General features: G+C 41.0%; 1 protein-coding gene across 9 annotated transcripts in view; it reads left to right on the top strand.

Moving 5' to 3' along the window:
* HPS5 (HPS5 biogenesis of lysosomal organelles complex 2 subunit 2) overlaps positions 1-15,293 on the top strand; it is a 47,518-nt gene extending 32,225 nt beyond the window's left edge. For 4 of the 9 annotated variants that reach the window (XM_019806832.2, XM_019806831.2, XM_019806830.2 and 1 more), the window contains exons 16-23: positions 282-859; positions 3,280-3,400; positions 3,596-3,751; positions 4,719-4,838; positions 6,423-6,536; positions 7,909-8,015; positions 10,894-11,164; positions 12,839-15,293. In XM_019806832.2, coding sequence (XP_019662391.1) covers positions 282-859; positions 3,280-3,400; positions 3,596-3,751; positions 4,719-4,838; positions 6,423-6,536; positions 7,909-8,015; positions 10,894-11,164; positions 12,839-12,923 — 1,552 coding nt within the window. In that variant the 3' untranslated portion in view covers positions 12,924-15,293. Of the gene's footprint in view, positions 1-281; positions 860-3,279; positions 3,401-3,595; positions 3,760-4,718; positions 4,839-6,422; positions 6,537-7,908; positions 8,016-8,287; positions 8,585-10,893; positions 11,165-12,838 lie in introns of those variants that run through there. The other 5 variants (XM_019806833.2, XM_034646482.1, XM_011233496.3 and 2 more) reach the window with 5 other exon arrangements.
* The last annotated feature ends 3,424 nt before the right edge of the window (positions 15,294-18,717 follow it).

Below are 18,717 nucleotides of genomic sequence, written 5' to 3'. Positions count from 1 at the left end.
ACGAGAGTTTCATAGTGAATGGGAATGACTTTGAGGTCATCAGTAGTGGTCCTGAGACAGTGTGGGGCAGAGGTAGTCTCATTTGTAATTGAAATTCAACAATTAGCCTTAAAGTTAACACTCTCTGTATGATCATCTTGCTGAGATAATTGTTGAGGGTTGAAAAGTAACATTTATTCCCAATAAATACGTTTTATCCAGTAGGTTTGTTTAGCAAGAAATAGTTTGTTTTTAAAAAAAATACATGGAGCATCAGTTTCATATTTGTCTGTCTTGTGTAGGACCAAACTACAGGACCCACTGGTTTTGTTTGAACCCACGTCTCTGAGGATGGTCTTACAGGAGTGGCTTTCACAGTTAGAGAAAACATTTGCCGTGAAGGACTTTTCAGGTATTTCAGATACTGGCAACTCATCCACGACATCAAACCAGGATATGCTGTCGTTTGACGAGTCAGAAAAGGAAATGTTAGATGAAGATAATGAAAAAGAAACAAGAGACCCTTTAGGCAATGAAGAACTTGTTGCTCCAACAGCATGTGAATCTACAGGTGGTCTGAGGGAGCCCCTGGCTGACCTTTTCCAAGTATGTTCTCCGTGTACCATAGCTAACGGTCTTCAGAAGGACCTGGCTGAATTGACAACGTTGTGTTTGGAATTGAATGTATTGAATTCTGAGACCAAAAGCACAAGTGGACATGTGGACCACACTTTGCAACAGTACTCTCCTGAAATTCTGGCTTGCCAGTTCATAAAGAAGTACTTTTTTCTCTTGGACTTGAAAAGAGCAAAGGAGGGTATCAAGCTTAGTTACGCAAACAGTCCTTGTGTTTGGGATACTTTTATTGAAGGATTGAAAGGTAATAATCAGATTGCCTTATCAAATAGAAATTTGTAGAGCACAATAACATCTTAGCATTTTCTCATTTAAAGAGGAAGACTTAAATACAAAGTCACTTCTATTCTGGTCAGCCTCCATTCTGTTTCCCACTCAATTTAATTTTTAATAGTTCTTCAAGCATTGATTGCATTTGCAATGGTATTATAAGAAATTCATTTTATTTCTCTCACGGTCATACTTAGAAAATGTATATAGCAATGTTGGAAAGTTGGGGTTAGAGTAAAACATTTTATAAATGCAGATAAATAAAAACAAGAAAATCCTTTATGTAACTTACTAATGCAGAGATAATCTATGCCGTTTACTGAGTACTTACTGTGCATCAGATATCGTGCTAAACACTTGATAGGCATCCTCTCATTTCTTTCCTTATAAATCTCTTCAGAGTAGATGGTGTTATTCTATTTAATGGGTGAAGAAACTGAGGCACAGAAAGATTGTAATAGTTGGGTAGGCTGAACTGCTGTAGTAAAATCTCCTAATCGGTCAGATACAATAGAAGTTTATTTTTTGCTCCTATCACTCCAGGACAGGTTCCAAGTCAGTGGGAAGCTCTCTTCCATGTGGTAATCCAAAGTTCCAAGTTTCTTCCATATTTTTGAACTCCATCTTCCTTGGGGCTTATGATTGAGAATGGATTGCTATGTCCAGGGAAATGCATGTGGAAGGGGCAGAAATGCTATGCCCTCTTAGAGGCCTGACCTTGTAGTGCCTGACATCTCTCCTGTTTAGGTTCCATTGGTGAGAATTCTGTCACATGGTCTCCCTCCCTGCGAAGGAGACTGGGAAATGTAAGCTATTCAGGGGTCTAGAAGGAAGGAAACGGGAAGAGCTTGCGTGTCTGCCTCAGGGATTTTGGTGGACAGGCAGCAGTCGTCATTTCACGCTTGACTGAAAGTGTGTGTCTTCCTTCCGTGGAAACCAGCTCTCATACCTCAGACCATGCATGCTCTTCCCACTGTACAGTCCCACGTTTTTGAATAATTGATATAGAAGCAAAGGTTAACAGTCACAGGTACAGATGTATTTTTATATTGTCTGACTTAAAGATCTAGTTTTCTAGAAATGTGATCTGTAGTTACGCTCTGCTTCAGTTCACATTTAGTTAAAAGCCTAAGAAATTATTTCAGTTTCTTTCTCTGAGTTGAGATAGACTTTTATGTGAAATAAAAACATTTATTTCTCTTCCAGTAGGTTCAAATGTTTCATATTATTACTTAGTGGAACTTTGCAATATCTTTCTCTTATGTGATCATACCCAACCCTGAAAAGAGTCTCATCAGCCTGAGTAGTTGTTAACTTATTACCAGAGCTGGCTAGAGCCAGCGGGTTGGGTACTTTGAAATGATGCAGCTGCTTGCTTGAATTTAGGGAGAGATGTTTGGCTTAGCCCCCACCTGATTATAAAGCTTGCCGTCAGGTCTCTAGCTCTAAATGCCGTCCGCCTTCTCTGAATTTGTTCAAGTACTTACCGCCTGACGCAATCAAATAGGCAATAATGAAACTGGGAAAAAATGGTTTTAAAAAACTGTGTATGAGAAATTGAAGGTTGGGTTTTTAGAAATGATCTGAATAGGTTCCACCCTTTTGCTAATGAGGTAAGTAAGGAAAACAGTTTTTGGAACTGTTCTTGGGGATTGGTCTTCAGAGCCAGTTGAAAACTACTTCAAAAAACTCATCTTAGGGGCTCCTGGCTGGCCTAGTCGGTGGAGCGTTCAACTCTTGATCTCTGGTTGTGAGTCCGAGCCCCACGTTGGGTGTAGAGATTACTTGAAAATAAAATCTTAAAAAAAACCTCACTTCAGATTCATGTATGTGTGTGTGTATAATATATATATGTATTTTAGCTACAAGTAGTTGTAACTAGATGATTGCTCACACTTGGCTATAACTGATATGTATTAAAAATAGGTGAAATTTTAAGTTAATTTATTTTGTTCAAAATGATGGAGTAGGGGCACTGGTTGTAGGATAAATGAGAAATTTGGCCTTGATGGTAGATATATATGCATATGTATGTGTATACACACACACACACACACACACACATATATATATACACACATTTTATTGATTTAGTATGTAACACATATATGCTAATAATATGTTATTCTTTTTTGAGGGTGATAGTGGCTTATATATTGGTTATATGTTCTTTACTCTTGTTTAAAAATTACAGTGTGCTTTGCCTCCCAATTTGATTTTAAGGTCTTTAAAAGTAGGCCTTGCATCTTGTTCTTTTTTGTCTGTCCTTCAGTGCTTAAACATTGTGCCGTGCACCCAGTAGGTCCATGATTAATGATTGTTGAATGAATGTGTTCATGAACTGAATATTTATAGCTAGGAGATGAAAGGAAAAGTGTGTGCTTTATCTTTCAGAAATGGCAAGTTCCAATCCTACATATATGGAGATGGAAGAAGGAGACCTACCAACAAGATTAAAGTTACTGAATGACTCAGTCACCTTTGACAATCCTTTGTTGATTGCTTATGCTGCCCGGTAAGTTGCCGTATATGTTGTTTATCTGAATAAAGCATGTGTTTTTTTGTTTGTGTCTTAATCTCTAAAGTTTTACTCAGTTGCCTGGTGGGCAGTGTCTTATTATTTTTGTTCCTAATAAGTGCTTAGACGGTGTAGCCAGGTTACACCATCTCACTGGAGTTGGAAACTAACTTGTTTTGTCTTTAAATGCAGATTGTGTGAGAAGTTTGGAGAATCTGCCCTTCGGTCCTTAATCAGGTTTTACCCATCTATTTTGCCTTCGGATGTCATACAACTTTGTCATCGTCATCCTGCTCAGTTTTTGGCCTATTTAGACAGTCTGGTGAAATCGAGGCCTGAAGATCAACGGTGAGAAGGCGAGAACATTTGCAGACTCCCCTTTGCTTTGATAGGGCATTGTTTCCCTTGTAGAAGCCGTTGTAATGTTTTTACTGCCAACTGTCACAGAGCTGAGGCCCCTACTATGGAAGAGGATGATTGCAGTCATTATCCTTCTGTCAACCGCCCACAGCACGCACTGTAAATGTGCGCATACCACACTTCTCCCCCCGCCCCACCCCAGGATTCTGAGGTGATCAGTGTAAAATCCCTTCTTCAGGGGGCGACTGGGTGGCTCAGTCTTTAAGCGGCTGCCTTTGGCCCAGGGCATGATCCCAGGGTCCTGGGATCGAGTCCCGCATCTGGCTCCCTGTTCCGCTGGTAAGCCTGCTTCTTCCTCTCCTACTCCCCCTGCTTGTGTTCCCTCTCTCGCTGGCTGTCTCTCTCTCTGTCAAATAAATAAATAAATAAATAATCTAAAAAAAAAAAAAAGCCATGCTTCAGGTCCTCCACTAAGACAGATAAGCTTCCTTATTGTTTCTGCCGGTGAGTGGGTTTATTGCGACCTCTTTATTGATAATATCCCAGCTTTTTGTGGGATTTCAGCTTTTTGTAGATCTCAGTTCCAGCTCTTTGACTCTGTTTTAGATCAAGGCCTCCTTCCCTGTTTCCACATGGCCCTTGGTTGTTGAAACTGGCAACATCCCCCCACCACTACCTTTTTTCCTCTGATCGATTTACATGTGCCATACTGGCTTTTATTTCCCTCCCTCTCTCTCTCTCTCTTTTTGGCCTTTTGGCATTTTCCATATTATCTTGAGCTCAGCTGTTCGTTTAAAAGACTGTCAGATTTTCACCTGCATTTCTAGACATTTTGTAGCAGAGCATTTTCATCTACTGTTTTGATCCCCTAGTAACATTTTCTTCACATTCCCACATATTATGTCTCCTTTCTCAGCATCAAGATTGGTGATTTTTGTCCCCAACTTTCTTTTAGGCCGTCCTTCCTTGAGTCCCTCCTACAACCAGAGTCTTTAAGATTGGATTGGCTGCTTTTGGCCGTGTCCCACGATGCTCCTCCAAACGCAAGCACAATGGACAATGAAGGAAACCCCAGGTACAAAAGTTCTCTTTCTAAGCTCTCATGTTCTTCTAGAATGGAACGGCTTTATTCACGTGGAGCATTCTGGGCTTTCTTCAGGAACAGCTATGGAAGAGTCATGATAGTAATGTGACTGAGTGTATGTCTTAGTAGTTATGAATGTTTTTACAAGAATCTGATGATTCCTCTCATAAGAATGCACATCCCTGCACAATTTTGCACATGATTTCAGGTTAAACTGACTCCCTGAAGCTCTTTCATGTATCCACATTAAGAGTAGTCAGTGATTCAACCTGTATTAGAGGGAGAAAATTACATGTTTTCTTTAGACATAGCTTGATTGGGGACTAAAAAAAAAAAAGTATTCATAAAAAAATACACACTGGTACATGTAATGTATTAGAAATGTTCCTTGTGTTTTCCTTTAGGAGAAGCTTTTTAGAAGCCCCCCAAGTACCTATCTTAATATGCCTAGAAAAAAGGTCTAGAAGGACATATAATGGTTATCTGAGAGTGATGAATTATAGGCTTCTTTCTTTTGCTTTTGATTACTTAAAATGTCTAATTTTAAAAAAATAGGTAATTGATTTTACTGAAGATACAGAATTGGCATAAATTAAAATTACATATTTGAATATTATGATTAATACCCTCAAGCTAAGTTTGCTGACAACTCTACAGCCTTCTGGAGAACGTCCTACTGCTGGCTTGGTTAAATAGATAATTAAATATTAAGTTTGGTTTAAAAAAAAAAGAATACTCAACTTTCCTAAACCCTTGCCAGAATTAACCATTTACAAAACAAAACAAAAAACTTTGTTAATTTGACAGGTGAAAAAGTAGTAGTATTATATGACATTTCTTTTACTAATAGTGGGACTGATGAATTTTTATTAATTGTTGAATATTTGTTAATTTTTTTTCTACTTTGTAAAGTGTTTATTTTTGTGCTTTGTACATTTATCTTTTGGATTCATAGGTTTTAAAATTTTAGGAATTATTTATATAATAAAGATATTAACATGTTCCCACTTAAAAAACAAAAACAAAAACCTCAATCAGTGGACTATGCCCAAAACTTTAGAGACATCTAAGCAAGCAGGCACCAAATATTTACAGAGCCACAGAGAAATTTTGAGTACCACAGTAGACTAGTGATAAAGAAGGCCTTTATCCTGTGAAAAGTATTTAGTGCCTTACATGTCATATAAATATAGTTAGCTGCTTACAGCTTTATGCATATAGCTGATCCTGTCCAGGGTTTATGGCAAGAAACTAAAGAGGAAATTTTGCCCCAAATTTGGATGAGTGGAATACAGTGAGAGAAAAAGTATAACCAGATTTACATATAACTAGATGAATGTAGTTACCAAACAGGAAATAAAACCTGTCAGTGGCAGATAAACATATAAAAAGTAAACAGGTATTTGTATAAGAAAAATAGCTATTTTTAATTTTTTGAGAGTCAAGTAGAAATGTTTGAAAAATATAATAATGGAACAAATAAAATTAAACTCTATTCTTCTCTATTAGATGATGGATAAACATTTTGTAGAATGTATTTCCTCTTCAGTTTACTGAGAGCTTTTCATTTCACAGGCCTCATTCCCACTTGTCTTCGTGGGGTTACAGTCAGCTGATGCTTCACCTCATTAAACTACCTGCAGATTTTACAACCAAAGAGAAAATGACTGACATCTGTAGGTCTCATGGGTAAGTGAGAATTTTTTTAGAAGCTGAAGTTAAGATTTGAATCGTCTCAGTTAATAGCTCTGTAGCGAAGCACTTGAGTTGGTATGCTTTATCATTTGGGAATTCTCTTTACTATGGAAACGTACCTTTTGTTTTAAGTGATAGTAGAGTAAACATCTTTTTCCTTTTAAATTTTGTGCATATATTTTCTTTGTGTAGAAGAGAATGGCCCTTGCTAATTCCTTTTTCCCCCTGGTCCTTAGTAGCTAGCCCCAGTTCTCGGGCACTCAGCTGGTATTTAAGCATCAGACTGTGTGATAAGAGTTACAGTTGATACAGGGTTCTCGAGAAGGGGGAGATCAGAATGTGCTCAGTAGAAGTGCTGGTGAAGGACTTAAGGAGGAGGCAAAACTTTGGAGGTTAAAGCCCTGAAGGCTGGACAGGATTTATATTGATAAAGGAGCCCAAGAGGAGGGCAGGGCAGGTGGAGCAGGGGCCTGAGAGACTGACATTCTTTTTGTCTGTACCACATACCAGTTCTTTATTGCCTGGAAGTGTTATCTTATGGCTCCACCTGGATTACAATCTTTTGGAGATAGGGACCTCATAATGCTTTAATTCATACAGTGGTAGGTACTTGATACATATTTGTGCATTGACAATAAGGGATGAGACTAGCCAGGTGTGGTGGGTGATGAAATCATGTAGGATCTTGAAAGCTCATCAGAAGAATTTAGTTATCAGTAGAGACCTTTTAGACTTTGGGGTACAAAAATGACATAAAAGTGGAGCTTTCTGGAGATCATTTCTGGTGTCATACATGAGAAGGGTTGGAGACGGGAGGGATAGCTAGGAAGCTGTTGGCAGTAATTCAGGTATGACTGAATTGGTGATTAGTAGGGCAGCAGAAGGTGCACATTCTGAAGGAAATGGGACATTCTGAAGGAAAGTGCAGTGGGACTTACAGACAATGGGTATAGCAAATGAAGGAGGTGGGGAAGAGTCAAGGAAAAGTTCCATAGTTTGCATATTTGGGGAAGAAATCTGAAAGTTTATAAAGTATATAAGGTTGCACATTTCATAATTGGTGCTTGGCCTCAAATGTCAGAATTTATCTCTAGCTTTTTTTCTTTTTTTTTTTCTTAAACACTCCAAATCGGGGCGTCTAATAGAACACTCCGTGATAATGGAAATATTCTACGCATTGTCCAATATGGTAGCCACTAGCCACTTTGGCTGTTGTAAACTTGAAAGATGGATTAGTCAGCTGAAGAACTGACTTTTTATTTAATTTAAAGTAGCCACATGTGGCTAGCATCTACTATATTGGACAGCACAGCTCCAGATAAATTCACTATTTTGATTCCCTTCTTCAACTTTGTTGCCTTTAAAGTTTTTGGCCTGGATATCTTTCTCTTTGTTGGGAGCTGGAGAGAAGAAGAGAGGCCTTCACCAACATTGTGTACCTGAATGATATGAGCCTGATGGAAGGGGACAATGGTATGTAAATCTCAATTGATTACTCTTGGTTGTAGTATTTTAGAAGTCACTGCAAACTTTTCAGTAAAGAAATTCGGTGAACATTTCGATGATCCTGTATGTAATTCTGTAGTTCTGGCTAGCGGTCACATTTGTGGAGGTTTTTTTTTTTTTTCGTTTGTTTTGTTTGTTTTTCTGTATACCACTTAGTATGTTATGAAATCATTATTAGGAATAAACGAAGGCAACTTTTCTATTAATGAGTGCCTACTGTGTGTTACCCACTATACTAGGTCCTTCTTCATTTGCCGTTGGAATAGTTACTGTTATTTCTGTTTTATGGAAGTTATAACTGAGGCCTAGAGGAAGGACGTTGGTTTCCCCAGAGCCATACCGCTGGTGGAGCAGGTGTTCAGACCCAGGTGTGACTCTCTCTATAAAGTTTGTGTTCAGATTCTTCTCTCAGCACCATGTTGCTTCTTACACAGCCAGATGTTAGATACCATCAAAATGAACTTAAAGTGGAGTGCCAGTCAGCTTTTCCTAAGCCTTCACAGGTATTTAGATAATGAAAAAAAAAAATTTTTTTGTAATTTTCATGAATCCAACAACAGAGATAAAATGACAGTCAGAAGGCCAGGCTTTTTTTTTTTTTTTTTTAATTTTATTTTATTATATTATGTTAATCACCATACAGTACATCCCCAGATTCCGATGTAAAGTTTGATGCTTCATTAGTTGCGTATAACACCCAGTGCACCATGCAATACGTGCCCTCCTTACTACCCATCACCAGTCTATCCCATTCCCCCACCCCCTCCCCTCTGAAGTCTTCAGTTTGTTTCTCATAGTCCATAGTCTCTCATGTTTCATTCCCCCTTCTGATTACCCCCCTTTTCTTTATCCCTTTCTTCCCCTACCGATCATCCTAGTTCTTATGTTCCATAGATGAGAGAAATCATATGATAATTGTCTTTCTCTGCTTGACTTATTTCACTTAGCATTATCTCCTCCAGTGCCGTCCATGTTGCAGCAAATGTTGAGAATTCGTTCTTTCTGATAGCTGAGTAATATTCCATTGTATATATGGACCACAGCTTCTTAATCCAGTCATCTGTTGAAGGGCATCTCGGCTCCTTCCATGATTTGGCTATTGTGGACAATGCAGCTATGAACATTGGGGTGCATATGGCCCTTCTCTTTACTACGTCTGTATCTTTGGGGTAAACACCCAGTAGTGCAATGGCTGGGTCATAGGGTAGTTCAATTTTTAACTTTTTAAGGGACCTCCACACTGTTTTCCATAGTGGCTGTACCAACTTGCATTCCCACCAACAATGTAGGAGGGATCCCCTTTCTCCACATCCTCTCCAACAATTGTTGTTTCTTGCCTTGTCTATCTTTGAGAAGGCCAGGCTTTTGACACACTGATGTCTGAGCCCTGAGAGTCTGTCTTGGGTGTTCTGTAGTGTTTCTTTATTCGTCTCAGTGCAGAGATGCCAACTGCGTGACATCAGTGTCCTTCATTCAGCAGTGTGACCTACAGCCTGGTTCAGCCCTGTTGGTGTAGGAGAGGGAAAGTTGGAACGGGGCAGAGAAGCCAGTTGACTGGCAGGTGTTAGCTTCAGATGTCCCAACTATCGCAAAAATTACCGAGATCATCTCTGTTTCAGAAGTGAAGAAGAGGGCCAGGTGGTTCTGTAGGACTAGAGCTGTAGGCTTGGATACGCTCCTGAAAAATAACCAGAATAGTTAAGATAGACATTGTTTATATTTTTTAAGTTATAACATGATGTTTATTATAAAAACTGAAAATTCAGGAAGCATAAAGAAAAAAATAAGTATCACTTAAAATCCTTTCTGCCCAGATAAAAGGACTCTGAGTATTTGTTAAAGTAATAATAGCAGCTGTTCTTACCTTTGCTGTATTAAATGGGGGTCTTTTCTTGACACTTCTGTTACCCCATAACTCATGTTAATCACTCTTCAAGGCATGTTGGTTTTACTGCCAGATATAGCTCTCCCATCTGTATACCTCCTTTTGCTCCAGCACCAGCTCTGGTCCTAGCTACTTGCCCAGATGGCTGCAGCAACCTCAGGATCAGTCATCTGGTTTCCATTCTCTCCCACCTTTAATCCATTTTCCCTATAGCAGCCAGAGGGGTTCTTTTACAAAAATTGGATGATGTGGCTCTCCTCCTTGAAGTGCCTTATGTGGAACTCAGAACAAAGCCCAGGCTTTTGTGCGCTGTAGGCCTTTCTTTGAGTTCTTGAATTCAAGTCATGTTGCCTTCCGTGTTTCCTTTGTCAGAAATGTAGGTTCCTTCACCCTCGGTTCCTAACGCCCTGTGACCTCAAGCTGCCCATACATCAGCCACAGGCATGTGCTCTTTAAGCTTGCCTGGTCTTTCAGCTCTCTGCTTACCTGCCCATCCTCATGGAGTCCTTCTCAGATCCTCCCCCAAACCTGCCGTTCTCTCTAATGGTTCCCTGATCTTTAGTGCACTTAGCCCAGTTTATAAGTACAGATTTATTTCTGTGTTTATCTAGGTTCTGCCCCCTTTACTAGACTGTGAGCTCCACAAGAGTGCAGGGCTCATGATGTCTGGTTGGTCCCTCGCTGCACCTTGGGTGCCTGGCGTAGGCTGTATACCTGGGGAATTCTTGAGTGAGCAAATGAATGAAGGATTTTGGAGATAATTTTGTGACTTCTTATCATGGATTATTTATTCAACAAATGTTCAGAAAATAACTTTGTTAGGATGGTAAGATTATGTTCTTATGTTTTGGTATTAAATGTTTTCACAGATGGTTTGACCATCTCCTGTACGCAGGCAGCGTGCTGAGAGCCGTTAGAGCCAACATTTGTGTGTTCCTGTGTGTGTGTGTGTGTGTGTAGGTTGGGTCCCAGAGACCGTGGAGGAATGGAAGCTTCTCCTACATCTCGTACAGAACAAGAGCACAAAGCCAGCCTCGCAAAAGTTACCAAATGGGAACTTCAGTGATGGGCCGTCTCCCATCAATGTGGAGAATGTGGCACTCTTGTTAGCTAAGGCCATGGGCCCAGATCGGGCCTGGACACTGCTACAGGAATGTGGTTTGACCCTGGAGCTGTCAGAGAGGTTTACCAGAACCTGCGATATCCTAAGGATTGCTGAGAAAAGGCAGAGGTAATACTTGTCATGCCCTTGTCATGCCCTTTTCCACAGGTGCTTGGGGAAAGTAGAAGCTCACAGATTTTCAGAAGGGGGTGGGGCTCTAGAGATGACTCAGCCCCAGCCCCTCACTAACAGCTGAGGGGGCTGAGACTCATCTGATGAGAGGAACCTAAAGTAATGTTGTATTTCACAGTCATGACCAAGACACTGTCCGGATCAATGTGGATACCCAGAGCTGACATGTACTAGTTCTCGAAGACAGTATTAGTACCAAATGTTAAATTGTCTCAGGGCTATTTTTGTTTTTGTTTCCATCTTGGTAAAACACAGATAACGTAAAATTTACCATCTTAACCATTTTTAAGTGTTTGGTTCAGTAGTGTTAAGTATATCCATATTATCTTGTAAAACTTAAACTTTACCTATTAAACAGCAACTCTTCATTACCCCCTCCATGCAGCTTCTGGCAGCCACCAGTCTGCTTTCTGTCTCTGTAATTTTGACTGCAGTAGTCTCCCCTTATCCAAGGGGGATATGTTCCCCAAGATCCCCAGTGAATTCCTGAAACCATGGATATACTGAACCCCTATACGTACTATGTCGTTTCCTATACATGGATACCTATGATAAAGTTTAACTTATAAATTAGACACAGTAAGAGAATAATAATAACTAATAAAATAGAACAGTTCTAACAGCATAGTGTAATAAAGGTTATGTGGATGTGGTCTTTCTCTCTGTCTCTCAAAATATTGTACCATACTCACCCCTCTTCTTGTGACGACGTGAGATGATAAAAGGCCCACACGATGAGATGAACGACATGGGCATTGTGACGTAGTGGTAGGCTATTCTTGACCTTCTGATAATATGCCAGAAGGAGGATCATTTGCTTCTGGACCATGGTTGACCATGGGTATCTGAAACCATAGAAAACAACACTGTGGGTAAGGGAGGACTCTTATATTATAAGTATCTTATATAAGTGGATTCATATGGTGCTTGTCTTTCTGCAACTGGCTTATTTCACCTAGCATAATGTTTTCAAGGTTCATTCATATTATAGCGTGTGCCAGAATTTTCTTCCTTTTTAGGGTTGAATAATACTCTATTTTGTGGATATACCACGTTTTGTTTATCCATTCATCTGTATTATGGACACTTGGGATGCTTCCACCTCGTGGCTCTTATGAGTGATGCTGCTATGAACACAGATGTACAAATGTCCCTTTGAGACCCTGCTTTCAGTTCTTTTGGGTGTGTGCCCACAAGTGGAATTGCTAGATCATACGGAATTCTATTTTTAATTTTTTGAGGAACTGTCATACTGTTTTCCATAGGGGTTACACCATTTTACATTCCCACCAATAGTGCACAAGGGTTCCATTTTCTCCATATTTTCAGCAGCCTGGTAATTTTCTTTTTGATAGTAGCCATCTTAATGGGCACCAGGTGAGAAGTCATTGTGGTTTTTATTTGCATTTCCCTAATGATTACTGGTGTTGAGCATCTGTTCATACGCTTGTTGGCTGTTTATATATCATCTTTGGAGACCTGTCTGTTCATGTAATTTTGCCTATTTTTTAATCGCATTGGTTTTTTTTTTCTTTTTTGATGTTATATGAATTTTTTGTGTATTCTGGATATTAACCCTTTATCAGATACATGATTTGTTTTCTCTTATAGGGCAGGATGCCTTTTCACTCCGGAATTGTGTCTTTTGATGCACAGAATCAGTTTTTTGTATCCTTTAGTTCAGTGTGGGTTTTAAAAAGTTTTGTCAAGAAAGAACAATGAGAACTAAATGCACTTGTTTCTTTTCTTTGGGATTTCAGAGCTTTGATACAAAGCATGCTTGAAAAATGTGATCGGTTTCTCTGGTCTCAGCAGGCCTAGTGGAAGAAGATTCAGCAAATGGTCACAACATTTTGAGAAAAACTGAATCATGCTCCTGAACCTCGTGAGTGCGTTTGCTGTTGAAGGAAAGGTACCGCCTGAAAACCTTGCCTCCTTACGTGGGGCATTTTTGTCAGTGTCTGTAACTTCTGCACTTGGGGCTCTATCTGTGACTTCGGTGTTTCTCAACCAGGGTTGAATTTTGAAAGGAATCAGTCCTTGTTTGCTGAAGTGAAGTCCTCTGGGAAAGTTCACAGCTGTGCAGGCCTTATTCTGAACTACAGTATTATTTTCTCCTTGCTAGTGGATTGGGGGAATTATTTTCGTATTTTGACTCTCGTGTAGGGAGCAGAAGTTTCTCATCCTGGTTGCATGAAGACAGATAAAGTTAACTGACAGGAATTGAATTGTTTTTATATCTTATCTGGAATAGTTGAGAATTTACTGAAATAAGACCTGGCAGAATGGAATTAACATATCAAACAAGTGAAACACTGAAAATTCAAATTAGGTATTTACGTGAAATGACCCCATATTTAAATTGAGCTAATTTAAAATATTTTTTTCCCCAGTATTTGACATTTTCTAATCTGAACCTCTATACAAATGATTAATTTATTACTGGAAATGTTTTTATCTCTAATCTTTCCTAAATGGTGGTCCAAAGGAATCATGTACTTTTAAAAACTATTTTTTAAAAGCCATAATAAAGGAAAGCTAAGTACTAACAAAGACTGTAGTAGGTGCTTGTGTCATTTAAGCCATGTACTAGAATGCCTTCGTCAGGCTATGGTACATTTGCATAGCATGTTACATTAATAATAAATGTAAAATCTGTTAAGTTTTTATTTGAATAGATACAGATCTGAGGTTTATCGTGAGCAATTTGCAGGAAGGTGTGGGGTCAACTCAATGTGGAGTAAGAAAAGTGTTGGATACGTTGAATGATTCACTTTTTTTTTTCATTCATAACACAGCCAGAGAGCTGCAGACAGAAATGGCTGTCATACTTCCACATGATATTCAGATATGATGTGACCAGATGGGTTGAAATGATTGTCAGAGAAAGGAGGCTTCACAAAGTTTCTTAGAGTTTTGGGAAGCATAGAAAACCTCCCGATTCTGGTCAACGGTGGTGGTGGTGGTGGTGGTGGTGGTGGTGTGTGTGTGTGTGTGTTTGTGTGGTGTTTCCCCTTACCAGGCAATTCTCTGACACCAGTTGGGTGTCCTACAGTTCAACCCAATTCTGACACTATTGACCAGAGGTAGCATCAGATCCCACAGGTAAATGGCTCAGTCCCTAAAGACTGCCCTCCACTTTATTTTTTTTTAATTTTAAATTCAATTAATTAACATATAATGTGTTATTGGTTTCAGAGGTAGAGGTTAGTGATTCATCAGTCTTACAGACTACCTAGTGTTCATTACATCACCCAGTTACCCCATCCCCCCACCGCCTGCCCTCCACTTTAGACACTAAGTGCAAGTCCAGGTGGTTAACTATACTTCTGACCAACTGGCTATAAATCAGAGGTCCTCACAATCCTCTCCTTGGGTTTGGTGGTTTGGTAAATTTGCTAGAGCAGCTCCCAGAACTCAGATAAACAGTTTGTTTACTAGATTGCCTGTTTATTATATAAGGATATGACTCAGGAACAGCCAGATAGAAGAGATGCATGGGGCAAGATTTGGGGAAAAGCGTGAGAAGCTTCCATGCCTGCTCCAAGCTCCACCTTCTCCAAATCGCCACATGTTCACCAATTCGGGAGCTCTCTGAATCAAGTTCTTCGGGCTTTTTTATGCCTTCATTACAGGGGCATGGTTGATTAAATCACTGGTCACTGACGATCGAACTCAGTGTCCAGTTGCTCTCTCCTTCCTGAGGTCAGGAGTGGGGTTTGGGGGGTGGGACTGAAAGTTCCAAATCTCTAAATCATATGGTTGGCTCTACTGGCAAACAGCCCCCATCCTTAGGTGCAGTCCAAATGTCACCTCGTTATACTATAAGACACCTCTGTGGCACTCATCACTTAGGAAATTCCAAGGGTTTTAGCAGCTCTGTGCCAGAAATGGGAGGAAGACCAAATACATATTTCTTACCGTCAATCACAGTATCATACCTTCCCACTAGCATCAGCTGGGTTTTGGCTGTATTGGATTATGTCGAATGTGCGTCTGTACTAAGGTAAGGAGCAAGACCCCTCCCTCCTCTGTCCGGCAGCTTCTGTCATTACATAATGACTGTCCAAAAGAGGGCCCAGAAGAAATCTCAGGAGGAGGAGACAGTCTGAACTGGCCCAGTGGTGCAATCATTTCCTGACAGACTGTTCTAAGGCATCTTACAGCAATCCTCATTTGCCAAAAGGGTACAGAGAAATTTCTAACATTAAAAAAATAATAAAAATCTCATCATCTGAGTTTATTTTCCAAAGTAAACCAAGCAGCAGTAAAAATTCCCTACAGTTAAACATTTAAGTTTCAACAGTCAAATTGGATATTAAGCAGTGTTTTCACATACAACTTGTATCTTTCACTGGCCTAAAAATTCTAGACAGTGATTCATGGTGGCCTCACTTTCAACAGGGCTACGGGGTAGCGTAGTGGCCAAGAGCTTAGGTGCCAGGGCGGGCTGTCTAGCTTTGAATGTTGCTCTGTCTCCTCCTAAATGACCATGGGGAAGTTACTTTGTTTCTCTCAGTGTCAATTTTCCCATCTATACAATGGGGACAGTAGTAGCTCTTAGGGTGGTTTGAGAAGTGACAGAGGTCGTGAATGTGATGAATGTGAAGCATGAAGCAGGGTGCCTGAGGCACAGAGAGTACAGGGAGAGCCATCTCTTGGTGACACGTGAGACAAAAGTGCAGGGCAGTAGAGCTTGTGACAGTGCTCGGGGAACACGTGTTAGCTGTTGTGTGAAAGGCTAGTGTGAAAGCTGTTAACGTGAAAGTTATCCTTGTGCCCAGCAGTGATCACACCCAGGTAAGCTGGTTCATATGAATCCGAGAGAGTGTGAAGACCAAAGGTGAAGTTAAGAATGTCCTTGCATGTGTTAAATTTGTCCCTGACCTGCCCAAGGCTCGGAACCTTACGGTCATCCTTGCCTCTCCCTGCTTCTCAACCCCCACGTGCCACCACTAGGGAAATCCTCTCAGTTCTGTGTTGGTGGTTTCCACTGGTCATTTTTCCCTCCCGGTCTCTCTTGCCACCAGTCCACATTCTCACTTTTGCTTGTCTGCCTGAACAGTAGGAGCAGTCTTAGTGACCTTTCTTTCTTCACTTCTAAACTCTGCCTTCTCCCCCGCCACCACTCCGTCTCAGCTCCTTAAAGTACAAGCATCTGGGTATCACCCAAGTCAGGTGATTCACAAACCTGCTACACGTCACCGCAGGAGCTTGTGACAAATACTGATGGCGGGGATCCTGCCCCAGGCCTGGGATCTATAGATCAAGGGACTCATTTAATCCTCAGCTGGCCTCCTACCCCCACATTGTTCCTAGATTTCGCTAGAGAGTGATCTGGTTTACAGATAAACCCTGTCTTGGTCTCGTGGGAAGTTAATGAGAGATCCACTGACAGATGGCTTGTCCTCTTGAGGCACAGCTTTCATCATGCCTCTTCTCAGTCGGAAACGTTCAGCAGCTCCCCTCTGCTTTCAGAGTAAAGCCCAAATCCTTGAGCTTGTCACTGAAGGCCCTCTGTGCCTTGTTTCCAATTCAGTTTCTCAGTTCCAGAGTTTGTCTCTCATCCTGGGTTCTCTGTTTCTTGGATACTCTCTGCACGTGGTCCCCTGGTTGGGCCCCTGCTGAATTAACCCTGACGTGTCCTTTGCCCCAGCCCCACCTGCTGGAACTCACCAGGATTCTGTGTCTTCAGGGTCTACAGGTCAAGTTTGGATTACTTTACATTGTGATAAAATACAGATAACATAAACTTCACCATCTTAACCATTTTGTGGCAGAACAAGGGGCTGAAATCTCTCTCTCTGCCAGGAAACAGTAACTTTAGAGTGGGGTCAGAGCTTCTCCTACCCCTTCATTTAGAAGAAATCTGCATCCACTAACTTCCTGCAGAGTTGCTACAGAATTGCAACACAGTGCTACCCTGGAGCCTGGAGTTTCCAGGCAGCCCTGGTCTAATGGATCAAATACAGGTCACAGAAGCAGCCCGGGAAAAATCCTGCTTGGTAATTCTTTCCAGAGGGCTCAGAAAAATACTAACTGGCACTACTGTGTCCTAAATACAGAGAATGTTTTCCCAGATTGTGGTTTTCCCAACTTGCCCAAGTAGTACATTTTTCCAGATGGGCAGCTCTGAATCAATGTGAATGTTCAAATTGATGTTTTCCTCTAGTGATGGGGGCAATATTTATACCTGTTGGTTGGCCAGAGTGCAGCTTTGATGTTGGGAGGCAACCCCTAGCCAACAAAAACTTGTTTCTTATTGCCCTTGAAACTTAGCCCCCACTGGGGACCTTGTGGCTCGTGTATTCCTTGGATCCCCTAACCATAATGGTCATCATAGCACCCTGATTCTACCCCAACTTCTTTTTTTTTTTTTTTTAATATTTTATTTATTTACTTGACAGAGATAGAGACAGCCAGAGAGAGAGGGAACACAAGCAGGGAGAGTGGGAGAGGAAGAAGCAGGCTCATAGCCGAGGAGCCTGATGTGGGGCTCGATCCCATAACGCCGTCTACCCCAACTTCTAACAAACGACTTTCGTTGTAAGAAAACAAAAAACAAGTTATCTTAAGCAAAGTACTGTGTGGTGTGCAGGAGATACAGTCCTGTTGCTAAGAATGTCACCAGGTCCCTACCAACCCCGTACCATTCCCATTCTCTCAAGGAGCACTGTCCTCCAGCTCCTGTCCCCCCTGGGGCGGCATCTGTCTGTGTGGCTTCACTAGGTTCGTGGCTGGAGCATTTCACAAGTCCATTAGTTTACATCTCTCTGTCCTTCCCCGTCGCCCCACTCTCTCCGCCCCTCTTGGCTAACCAGTGCCTTTTCCTCTTCTCTCTTTTATCCTCCACCTAAGATCCAGTCAGGGCCTTCATTCTTTTTTTTTTTTTTTTTTTTTTTTTTTTTTTTTTTTTTTTTTAAAAACTTTTTTTTTTTTTTTTTTTTTTTTTTAGAAAGAATCTCCTTTTTTCTTTTCTTTTCTTTTCTTTTTTTTTTTTTTTAAAGATTTTATTTGTTTATTTGACAGAGATAGAGACAGCCAGCGAGAGAGGGTACACAGCAGGGGAGTGGGAGAGGAAGAAGCAGGCTCATAGCGGAGGAGCCTGATGTGGGGCTCGATCCCACAACGCCGGGATCACGCCCTGAGCCGAAGGCAGATGCTTAACCGCTGTGCCACCCAGGCGCCCCAGGGCCTTCATTCTTGAGTGAATCTACTATCCAGGCCTTGGAGATGCCTGTGCTCTTCCATGAGCTTTAGAAAATACCAGGTTGTGGTATATCAGGTCTGGCTTATGCACTAGTGCCGATCCTCTGGCCCCCGCCTCTTCCTGCAGCCCCTTCTGTGATGATTCCCTGTGGGCTTGCATCCATTTCCTGCAGCTGTAACTGGGCAGCACCTGGCTTTGGGTCTGTTCCACAGGCCTTCTATTTCATGCACTAGGGAAACCTGCAGGGCACTCACATGTGCACAACCACGAAATGCAGGAA

This window comes from Ailuropoda melanoleuca, chromosome 16 (assembly GCF_002007445.2).
Source record: "Ailuropoda melanoleuca isolate Jingjing chromosome 16, ASM200744v2, whole genome shotgun sequence".
Lineage (NCBI taxonomy): Eukaryota > Metazoa > Chordata > Mammalia > Carnivora > Ursidae > Ailuropoda > Ailuropoda melanoleuca.
The sequence above is the reverse complement of the archived record's forward strand: the minus strand, read 5'-3'. Positions and strand labels throughout refer to the sequence as shown.